Below are 12433 nucleotides of genomic sequence, written 5' to 3' on the forward strand. Positions count from 1 at the left end.
TTTATATATATTTATATTTATTCATAATTCTCTGTTCCTTTTTTTTTTTTTTATTATTTTGTTTTTTTTGGTGGATAATGGTCCAACCGCGTTTCTTTTTGTGCTCATTTGTAAGTGGAAATTCTTACTTCTAGTACACCTAGGTTTAGCTACTTCTTTTCTTTTTCTTCTTCTTTCTTTATTATTATTATTATTATTGTTTATGCTAAAAGATGTATCAATAATTTAAAAGATAATACAGTAAAATATTAATAAGGATAAATAATACGAGAATTTTCAGATGTTTTTCTTTCTATATTTTTAAAATTATACTTTTCATCATTTTCTTAAAAGGCCGTCAACATATCCTCTAGTGGAATAACCAAAAGAAAAAAGACAACTTATTTATAAACACTTAAAATAGATAATTAGAAATACAGATATCTATATATATATTATCTAATTAGATTAGAATATTCGAATTGACTGAATAATAAATAAAAATAAATATATATTTACAAAATTTATATTCAATTGAATAGAATACAAGTTTAATATTTTATTTATTTTTATCAAATATCCTATACGTTTTTTTTTTTAATGTTTGAAATATCATATTTTATTTAAATTTAAAACATAATATATTATGACGTATCTAATACATTGTTAAATAATTAGATAAACTTAATCAATTATTCCTATCATATATGTATTTAAATGTGAGATAACTAAATTCAAAATTCAGCTATATGATATATTCAAATTTAAAATAATTTTTTCTCTTAATATGGTAAAATTTAAATCCCGACATTCACTTATATAGTAGAACTACATTAATTGATAAAATACTTAAAAGAAAACTATCATAAACTTTTTTTGTTTGGTTATTAAAAAAAGAGGTTTTAAGTTTGAGTAAATTTTATCGTTGACCTTGATTAAGTTGAAAATACAAGAAAAAAAAAATGATAGGGTAATTCCGAATCAGCAGTATCCAAACACAATTTAAACGCTTCTGCATTACGTAGTTATACGCGTTGACCGTTGAGATACTATGACCTGTCTTCGTTGACTCATTCTATGAAGATTCTACCATAGACTGCATAATTTCCTACTCATTTATTATTATTATTATTATTATCCTTTATCTTATTTGTAGAGTTTTTCTGTCTGTTTTTAGTTGGTCGTAGATCTCAATAAATTCGTCTGTGATACCATTTTAAAGCAATTGACTAAATTAGTTTTTCTTAATAAAGAAAAAGATTGAAAATTGTAAACTAATAAAAGATTAGTATGTTTGTCTGTTATGAAATTCCTCGGATTACATTTATGGCGACTAGATCTTTTATGAAATGGCTTTGTATTTAATACATTATTAAATAAAACCTTTTCTTTTTGTGTTATTCATCAATCAATAATTATTACTCATCAACCTCCAATTGTGAATATTACCTTATTTATAATCTAATCATTAAAATTGTTAATTCTTTTCTTGTCTCAACCGTAGGTTAAATATCTTTTAAATTTGTAACTCAGATTAAATAAATTTAATTATAATTATTTTAATAAATAAATTTAAAATTTTTATTTAAATACCAGATAAATTTTATTTAAATTAATTAGGTAAAATAACATTCGAATAATAATAATTTTTAATATTAAAAATTAAGTTTTTCTTACTTTTATTATTAAATATTTTTTATTAAAAAATTAAAATTAATAATTATTATTTTTATTTCACTAGTCAACTTTTCTAAATTATTATCATTAATTTCATCAGTTAAATTAAAATTAAAATTTATTTAACTAAAAATTATAAATTTATTTACTAAAATAATTAAAATTAAACTCATTCAGCTCGAGATACAAATTCAAGAAAATATTTGATCTTTTATCTCCATAGAAATTGTGTAGATCCCAACATAAAGTTAGATTTTACTTCGATAAAAGATATAAGACCTTTTTCGCCATCCACTTAATATGTGCATGAAAAGTCTAAAGCTATATCACAAAAAACTACGAAGCTTTATAGACTATTGAGCTAAAATTTGATGATTTAGAGTATATCTTATTATAAAATCTAATTTCTAGAAGCTTCATTTACATATACTAATTTTATGTTAAATTATTATTATAAAAATCATAATATAAAATATTTAATAAATTAGTATATTATGTAATATTTATTAAATAACTATTTTATAAATATTTTCCTTTTATCCTTTAGTAGGAGTTCATGTGTTATCATAAAAGTTTAATGTTTTAGTTTTAATAATTTTTTTGATTTTTTATTCTTATAATATAATACTTTTAATAGTATATAATTATAGTTAAATAAAATTACAAATTTTATTTTTATAAGAAAAAATAGTAAAAAAAATACAAAAAGAGATGAATTTAAAATTTTTATAATAAAATGAAAATTAAATAATAAATAGATATTAAAAAGGATAAATGATATTTTCTTTCATATTGTTTAAATGTTGGCTTAAATTTATTAATGACAAAGTTAGAATGAGTTTCTTGAATTCAAAATATTTCAAGATCTTAATGTACATAGTATATAATTCAAATCTTACAATAAAATATAATAATAAACTTAATTTCATATAATATTATGGATATTTTGATATTTAATTAATTTAGCAAATAAAAAAATATTAACCACTTAAAATAATTTTTTACTTCTCTTTTCATTTCTTTTTGTCTTTAACTTTTCAAAAATTCATATGGAGCTATTTAAACTGCATAGTAAATATACATGTAGTATGATATAATAATTCATTAATTACTTCCAGAATTAAAAATATATATAAGATTATAATAGAATTGAGATTGAATTAGATTAATTATTAATTAATTTTATTAAAATTAAAAATACTTTAAATTAGATTAGTTATATATGAAATTACAATAGAATTAGACTAGTATTATATTAATTATTAATTAATTCTAAAATTTCATGATTTTTAAACGTATGATTATTTTTTTCTAACATTGGTAAGATTGGAATTTTAAGGTTCACTCTTAATATGATGTCAACTTTGGCTTATTATATATTTAAATGCGCATAATGTTGAATATTGAAAATCGAAATGTAAACGTGTACGTATTTTTCCATAATCCATGAAAATGCTAATTGCAATTGAATTTGTGAAGATGCGTGGACAAGAAAAATGATTGATTTGATGAAATACGGTTGGACCAATGTCATTGTTACTATTAAGCTACGGTTTTAACATACACGACAAAGCAACTTTGAGATTTTTGCCAAGTAAAGGTAAGAATTTCAAAATATTACCTTATTTTAACATCTCCAAATTATAAGCTTTTTACTGTCATTGGCCATTATAGTAATATTATTATTATTGTTATTTTTTATTTTTCTTAAAAGGGAAAAGTAAAGGTAATGTTTTCTTTGATAAATTATAATAATCCCCCGAAATTGCTGCCTTTTGTCCTATGGCATCTCAAATGTCAATGGCAACCATAATTTCTAGAATTTGACAAGAGCAAATGCCAAAGGCCTAAATTTGAAGCACAAAAACATCCCATTAAAAGGATGCTAATAAGTCAAATAATTCTTGAAGCACACTCTATCCTTTTAGGCTCATTTTCTTCCTTCTTTCTAATATTTTTGCTATTTTATTTGCATCTAAATTCTTTGATCAAATGATTCTAACTCAAATTTGAATTTGAATTTGAATTTTGCCCGAATAGTTATTAAATAAAATGAAAGTTTGACAATAAAACATGAATAAATAACTAACTAATTATTTACTTATGTGAATGGTTCTATATATTAATTAGGGAAAAGTAGAAAATTTAATTATGCGAGTTTTCTTTTAATACTTTTTAACTTAAAAGGTCTATACATTTAATTTTTTTTTATGATACTTTAGTATCTTGGTAGTTAAATGTTAATATTTTACATCTAAATTCCCTAACATTATTATATAGTCATACTTCATTCATTCAGTTCAAATTACTTGTGATTCCACTATTATCTTATTGCTTATCAACTTATCTTTCATTCAAGACCACTAAATAAAGTTTAGATGATTTGATAATATTATACAACTCTACTATTTGTCATTTATCCAACAAAACTAATTTTTACAATTTCGGACTTTATTTAAAATTCAATGACTAAAACTATTAATGTATTAATGAATTTACTTTATAATTTCTTGAATACCCAAATATTACTAAAAAAAAAATACTATAAAATCTTTTACTAAATTTTAAATTTTTCCTATCAATTATTATGTACAAGAATGTGGCGGATGCATGGATCCCACGTTTGCAACTCACTTTCCTAAGTAATGCAGACCCCCAAAATGCATTCCGATCAGAGTTCAGACTCAGATCTTTGACAACTCTAGAAACGATTTCAGAACTAACTGAATTATACTAAATTGATCCAGAAATCCTATCTCGTCTCCTACATATTCATTTCTTTTCTTGTTTAATTTAAAACGAACGTGACTTTTTTGTTCTTGTATGAATGATGTAAAAGAAAAAGAAAAATGAATGTTCAAATTCCATTGGAATGCAGAACAGCAGAAGCCTCATATAAAAAAACCCATATATAACAATGCAAATGAAAAAACCTTTGTTCACAAAAAATCATTATTGTAATAAAATCGGAAATAATCCTTAGGTACACAAATGTGGAGCATAGAAAAGGTGACAAGTGAGAAAACTTGATAAATATATATAATCATTCATATACAAGAGATTTCTTTTCACTTTATTAATTCTTCTCCAGAAAAGGAGTAAATGAGAAAGGTTTAAGAGAAGAAGGCTAAATCAAAGATGGGGTTTTCCCGGATTCTTGATAATTTATTTTATTTTTCTTTCTCTGTAGAAACTAATAAAGAAGCTACAAATAAGCCCCACCAATAATAAAATAAAAAAAGGGGAAAAAAAGAAAAAAAATAATTTCTTTTCTTCTTTTTTGGGGTGTCAAATTACAGGATCCCATATGTCCAAGAATCTTGATCAAAATCCATTCTTTGGCACTGATTGAGAGGAGGATCAACAGCTTGTAATTTTCTGTCAGTATCATCAGCAGCAGCATCATTCATTAGCAAATCCCAACAACTACTTAACTCATCACCCCACAAGTCAATATCATTGTTTGGCCACTCAAAGTCTGAAAAATGCCACTCTTCAAACAAGTTATTATTATTGTTATTGTTATTGTTTGAGGGATCATGACAAGATGATGATGTTGATGATGATGATGATGAAGAAGAAGATGTTGATGCTGTTGCTGTTGCTGTTGTTGATGAAGAAGAAGGTGCTGCACAATGAACCAACATTTCATGAGGTTCAATTAAAGGAACTTCATCAATGCAGAAACCATTGATCATTATCTCCATGGTATCAAATGTGCTTTTGTCTTCATGATCTACTTTGGCCTCTTCAGTGACTGTTGATTGTATAGATGTTTCAGTTTCTTTGTTCTGTTCCAATTCAGCCATGGTATTACTGTTGGAACAAGTTAAAGATTGCATATTTTGCTGCTGTTCTTGCACCACTTCTTGTTCTTGTTTTTGCTCTTGAGATGGCAGTGGTGGTGGCGATGTTGGTGATGATGGTGTTTCAGTGGTAGGGAGTGGCTTGTGGGTAAGAGGGTCAATGCCCATTTTTCTAAGCTTCTTCTTGATGTGGGTATTCCAATGATTCTTGATTTCATTATCAGTTCTTCCAGGCAGATGAGATGCAATCTTAGACCATCTGTCAAGAAGATGCAAGGAATTGTCACCATAATAATCATTAGCAAAAGTTATATTTAACCCCAAAAAAATAATAAATTGGAAAAAGAAAAGCATAATAAGTAGTGAGTAGAAAAGAAATAGTAAATTTCATGATGAGGAAGCATTTGGGACCACCTGAAACAAGAGTGGCTTACTTATATTATAGCCACTAGCTATAAAGGTTCATTTTAAAGAAGAAGCATGACTAGAGCTTGGAAAATAAGGCATATCATGCATGCTTATACTCGAATGAAATATATATATTTTTTTTAAAAAAGTAATCAATCCCAAATTCAACAGTAATGACCAGTAATTCCCTTCAATGCATTAAAACACTGCAGATGGGACCAAGACTACAATTTTGAAAATTTCTCATTTTAGAGTTCTTCTTTTAAGAAAAATTTAAGCATAAAAGTTATATGTTTAGAAAATTTGGGGATATTCTATTATAAGAAAGAAGAAACTCTTGAAGTTGGTCTAAACAGGAAACTTAACCAAACCAAGTAATGACAGAAGTCAAGTGCAGAAGAAAAAAGAAAATCAATCAAGTTAGAAGGAAAGGAAGAAGGGAACAATTAATTAAGAAAAAAGAGATTGTGACTCAAAACAGAGAGTGAAAGAGATTGGCTAACCTGTTTCCAAGTTGAGCATGAAGATCAATGACCATTTTTTCTTCATATTCTGATAAAAGACCTCTCTTCAAATCTGGCCTTAAATAGTTTGTCCATCTCAGCCTGCAACTCTTTCCACACCTTAACAATCCTGCAATATCAATGGCACCCGCCCCATAAATTCATCAATAACCAAGTTTACCCAATAATCCACTTTAAAAAGAAAAATCTCGGTACCCATTTCCATTTTCAAGAAAAAAAAAAAAAAAAAACACTTTATATCCAGCAAAAGAGAAATTGAATTAGTGGCGAAGACAGCTGATATTTTTGGTAGTAAAATAAAATACACATATTTATTCGACCAGATGGCTGTAAGCTTCTGCATGCTTACTAATTCCAGTTAAAAAAACTGAACTATCCGGGAATTGATTTAAACTCGCAATTTCACAGTTCTAGGGAGAAAGAAAAAGGGAAGTTGGGGAATGAAGAAGGAGAAAAACCTGCAAGCTTAGGAACAGCTCTCCAGCAACATTGGCCATTGGTAAGGATAAAGTTGATAAGTTTCTTATCTTCTTCAGCTGTCCATGGCCCTTTCTTCAAACCAACTTTGTCACAACATGGTTGTCTTCCCATCTTCCTTTTTCTGTCTTTCTTTTTCCCTTCTTCCTCACTAAATTTAACCCAAATGAGAAAGAAGAACTACAGAAAAGGACAAAACCTAATGAATTATATCAAGAATACAGGAGAAGAAGAAGAAGAAGAAGAAGAAGAAGAAGAGAGTGCAGAGAGAGAGAGGTTTCTTGATTGTTGAGAGATAAATAATAATACAGAGAGATGACAAGGCAAAGCCTAGTATAAAATGCCCACTGCCTTACCTACTTATATATAAATCAACCCTCTACCCAAAGGAGATGGACTTTCTCCTCTTTCACTCTTAATTCTTTTATTTTTATTTATTATGAACGAACATTAATTAAAATTATGACTAATATTTTCTTTTGTGCTACTGCTACATTTCTTGGCAAGAGTACACGCGTAACACACGTGCGAAAGTCATATTCAGAAAGCTCCAGCTCATCCACCTTTCTTTGCTTGAGTTTGAAGCGTGCCAAGTGAGATTGAAAAATTTGAGATTACTACTACTCCACCCCACTCTCACACCTCTTTGCCTCCTCTCATTCCCAAAAATTTTACAACTTAAAAAGAAACCAAAAATTAAAAAAGAAAAAAAAATGAATTTCTTTTCATACATCCTCTCTAAATTACTTAGATTATTAGTTTTGATTTTGTTTTATTAAAATAAATATTTTTTACGGGTAAAAAGTAAATTTATTTTTATTATTATTACAATAAATAATATTTTTTAAAATAATTTTTTTATTTTATTTAAATTAAACTAGAATTCAAACTGACATTTCAAATTATATTAGTTGTTTTTCTAAAAGATATTAGATAATTTGGTAGATATCGACTCGTTAATTTATAAATTTTAGAATTTATATACACTCTTGTAAACTATTTAACGTTAACCAATATATAATTATACTAGTGATATACACCAATTATTCATAATTAAATGTCATTATGAATATAATGCGGCAAACATAGCAAGAAGTTTTCATTTTTCCTTTCCTCTATAGCAATTCTTTCACATAAGCATATCGATAATCAAAATAAATTTTATATTATGTATTGTTTTTCTTTTTAATCTCCTCTAATGGGTATGATTAATGGTGTTGTTTGGGCATCGATTTCACCATCCATGAGCTGTTGTTTGGTGCGGATAGTTCCCTCATGTAATGGGTTTCTTTTTCTTTTTTAACTCCCATTCATACATTAATAATTACCTAATTTTAGGGCAGGATATGCATGCAAATAAATAAATAAATATGCGTATGATGTGTGTACTATTTGATTGATAATCTTATATGTAAAGCAAAATGGCCCAATTTCAAGCAGCTGTTACCAAATAAATGGTCCAATTTGTACAACTCTTTGGACAAATTTGAAGTAAACAAATTCGATCGGGACGATATATATCTAGATCATTACAACAATATTTATTTATTAATAAAATTGTCATAGCTAAGTATTCTATATTTCAAGAGATAATGTATATTTGGATAAATATGATTGATATATAATGCATATAATACAGGTGTAATTTTACTTAATTATTACCTTTTGTTTCATTTAAAGCAACGCAATACATATTTTATTTATCCTACAAATTACACACCGCAGCTAAACAAAAAAAGGACATTATATTTCTATTATATATATATTAGTTAGTATACCCATGAAACCTGACTCAATAATGTATTATGTTCTAAGCAAAACTACCTTATTCTGCTCCTTCTAAGACGGACCATGGGATTTCTTTTTCTTCTGTTTTCTTTTTTCTTTCTATAATAATAAATTTATGGTAACTAAGTTGTGATTCGTAGACAAACAAAAATTATACAGTGATATATAATATTATTTATTAAATATTATATTTATATTGATTTAATTATGTATAAAATTTAATAAAAAAGAAATTGTAAACCACTTTTTTTTTATTCTTTTACTAATATATACGGTAATGATTGACTTATTGTTTTCAAACAATTTTTACTAAATGATATAAATTTGTCTTTAGAATTATAAAATATTAAATTCGAGTCACAATAATAATTAATAAATAAGAAAATATTTAATATTTAGTTTTCAATTGGTTATTTATAATGTTAGATAAGAGTTCGCTATGACTATTAATTAAAGTACCAACCTAGTATGAAATATGAATTGTTAAATCTAAGATTCTCTTGTAAGAAGACTGTGCACCCATTCGAATGATATAAGAATCTGGGTTAAGCTTTCTTTTTCATTTTTAAATTAGGACTAATAACCTAACAATCCAAACATTTACAAAATTTTACTATTTTAATCAATTTTTTAGAAATTATTAATTTAACCACGATTTAGTGCATTTTGGCCTAATTGAATTGTTTGTTAAAATAAACAATACGAACAGTGACATGGATGCCAATTAGAAAATGAAAAATTCAAATTGATGGATCCTAATACTACATTATTTATACACGTTACTTAATTTTAAATTTTTATTTCCTATATTACATTCACATTATTATTTACATTGCTTAATTTTGACCAGCAATTCAATTTGGCTAAATTATTTGACTAAATTGATAAATTTTAAAAAATTAGTCAAAATAATAAACTACTTTAAATGTTTTTTTACTATTAAGCCTTTAAATTATATATAGAGTGAAGTGAAGGTTGCTGCTTGTAACTCTACTAATTAAGAAGCCTTCATTTTCTTTATTTATTAGAGCCTTCATTTTCTTTTTCATTTAGTTTTTTTAAAAACAAAAAAGGAAAAGAAACAACTAGGGAACTTGATGGTGCACCGTCACCTTCATCCCTTTATAATTTTTGGTCATTTGTGTTTTATCAATAATCATTTGTCCTGATTTTTATTTATTTATTGAGTAAAATAACTTAATTAATGCTTAACCAAAAGATCACCCTGCCCTTCGAGCAGTTGCTAGCAAAATGGTTTTTATGTTCATGTACATAATTAGTTACGAAAAAATAACTTGTAGGTATATATGTTTCCGCACCAAATCGATAAATAAATGATACATATTTATTAATTTTAAATAATATGATATATGTAAATCATTCAACACTAAAATGTAATACATTAATTTTTATATATTATTTTTTTATTTATTATAATGTGTACACGGGACATAGTAAGAATTTATATAGTTCAATTATGTGTGAACACTTATAAGTTATTCCTAGGGGTTGAGTAAAAACTGAACTGAAACTATCAATTGGATTTTGTTTTCAGTTTGGTTTTAGTGTCTAACACACTATATGTTTGATTTGGTTTTGCCTACTAAATAGTTAAATCTAAACTGACTAAATTTTATTTTTTATTTATATATTTATATATAACATGAAATTTGATAAATTAAATGATATTTTATATTATTTAATTAGTTTTTAGTAAGAACAAATTAAACTAATTGGTTGTTACTTAAAATATGAGTATTCTCTTAAATAAATATAATAAATAATATAACTTTATTTGGAATATAATAAGAATATATTTCAAATAAATATAATAAAAAGTATAAAAATATATATTTTTTAATTATCCAAAATATACTAACCAAAACAAAGAGAAAAATTGAAACAACTTTTAGAGTAACCAACATCATATGGATTAACCAAATATCACCCCAAATTGTCAAAGAACCTAAAATTTCCGAATGAGTTGGGTTAAAGAAAATACCTATGAGGAGGCCGTTTAAAAACCAGCACTTTCTAGTGACTCCTTATTAGTCTACCCGTTAAACTTAGGTGATTTGTATTATTTTATTAGGTTTCAGATTTGATTCACCTGGTCGGAATGCAAGATGCGAGATCATGTCCTTCCCCACTGGCTACTTCTCCGATTTCTGTCCAAAACAAGTGGTCCGATTTTTAAAGAATTGGTTGCTGCTCTTTAATCTGTGATGATTATTAAATGTCTTTTCACAAGTCGATTGTTGAATTTGATTATTATTTTTTTCACTACTCCCATAAATAGAGAACTCAACACTCCTGTAATGGATATTATAAAACTGATAATTCAGAACTCTCATAATAAAAAATTATAAAATTTCTAAAATAGTACTAATATTTATTTATTAAAATTAATTAGTAACAAAAAAAAAAAACACCGCTAATTTAAAAGTGACCTTCAATGGGCTAAAAATGAAACTTTAATAAAGAACAACAAAAAATAGAGAAAAAAAAAAAGAGGCGGCTATGATTTTTCTTTAACAGAGGTATGTTTGTGTCTTAATTGTTATGCTGATAGTGATTGGAGTGAAAATCTTAATGGCCGTCGTTTTACTCGTGGCTATGGTATCTTTCTAGAATCTTCTTTTGATTTCATAGATGGCATTGAAACAATCTATTAATGCCCATTCTTCGACTTAAAGTGAGTATAAAACTAGTGCAATTGCTACAATAGAACTTCACTAGATTCATTCTTTGTTAAAAAATTGATTTTTTTTTTTTTTTTTTTGATTTCTAAGACAATTCTATGATATGGTAATATTGGACTATTCAATTGTTTTCTAATTCACCATTTCATGCTCGATTGAAGCACATTAGATTTTCACTTTGTTCCAGAACAAATCCCTGTTGGAAATATTGATATTTAATTTATTAGTACTCCAGAGCAACTTACTTTAGCCAAAAGACATGTAGAGGGCACACCTTAACAAGATTACAAATACTTTTCATCTTTACTATTGTAATTGTATGTTACATTGTAATTATCTATTACAATTGTATGTTATTTATATTTGTCTATTTATTTACTACTACGGTTAGTACAATTCCTTCGTTATATTACGAATAGTCTTATGTTATGGTTAATGATATACATAATACCCAATTTCAATATATAACTTTAAATTTTATCTTTTCAATTTAGAATAATAATTAAAAAGTGTAAGGTTAAAAGTTTCTTTGTTATATATCTAAATTTAAATTCTTATGATTTAAAATTTCAACCTTCTATTGTTTAAAGATTCTATTTCTCGTACCTCTGAATTCTATCATTTATTTTTCATTAAAAGAACAAACTCTTAATTGACATTATTTTCTATGAGTTAAGATTTTAATAAGGATGAAGGGATAATAAATGATAAGGCTAAGGGAGATTGAGATAATAAGAGTAATATTTAAAATATTTATTAGAGAAGTCATTTAGTGTTCGTTTGGGCTGAGAAATTTTAGACGATGAATTTTATAAAATCTATATATTTGGCTTAAATCCATTGATTGACAAGTAAAAAAGTGATTTAAATCTATGGATTTTGAAGAAAATCCTCATCCTCCAAATTTTTTATTTTTGCGGTTTTAGTTTCCCACCTAGAAGGTGGAAAAAGTCTACAACCCATCGTTTTGAAAGAATGATGGATTGTTATAATATGTTTTTTTATTCTAATATTGCCCCTAATAAATTTATTTTATCCCAAAATTACCCTTAACTTTAAACAAAAAGTCATT

At 25.9% G+C, this 12433-nt stretch overlaps 1 protein-coding gene across 1 annotated transcript; it reads right to left on the minus strand.

Moving 5' to 3' along the window:
- Positions 1-4673: 4673 nt before the first annotated feature.
- LOC8272190 (transcription factor MYB20) lies at positions 4674-7220 on the minus strand. Its single transcript, XM_015727063.3, has 3 exons — positions 6853-7220; positions 6374-6503; positions 4674-5721 (listed from the first exon to the last, which is right to left on the minus strand). The coding sequence occupies exons 1-3, from the start codon at positions 6983-6985 to the stop codon at positions 4950-4952; spliced, it is 1035 nt and encodes a 344-aa protein (XP_015582549.1). The 5' UTR covers positions 6986-7220; the 3' UTR covers positions 4674-4949.
- Positions 7221-12433: the final 5213 nt, after the last annotated feature.

The sequence above is a fragment of the Ricinus communis genome, chromosome 5 (assembly GCF_019578655.1).
Source record: "Ricinus communis isolate WT05 ecotype wild-type chromosome 5, ASM1957865v1, whole genome shotgun sequence".
Lineage (NCBI taxonomy): Eukaryota > Viridiplantae > Streptophyta > Magnoliopsida > Malpighiales > Euphorbiaceae > Ricinus > Ricinus communis.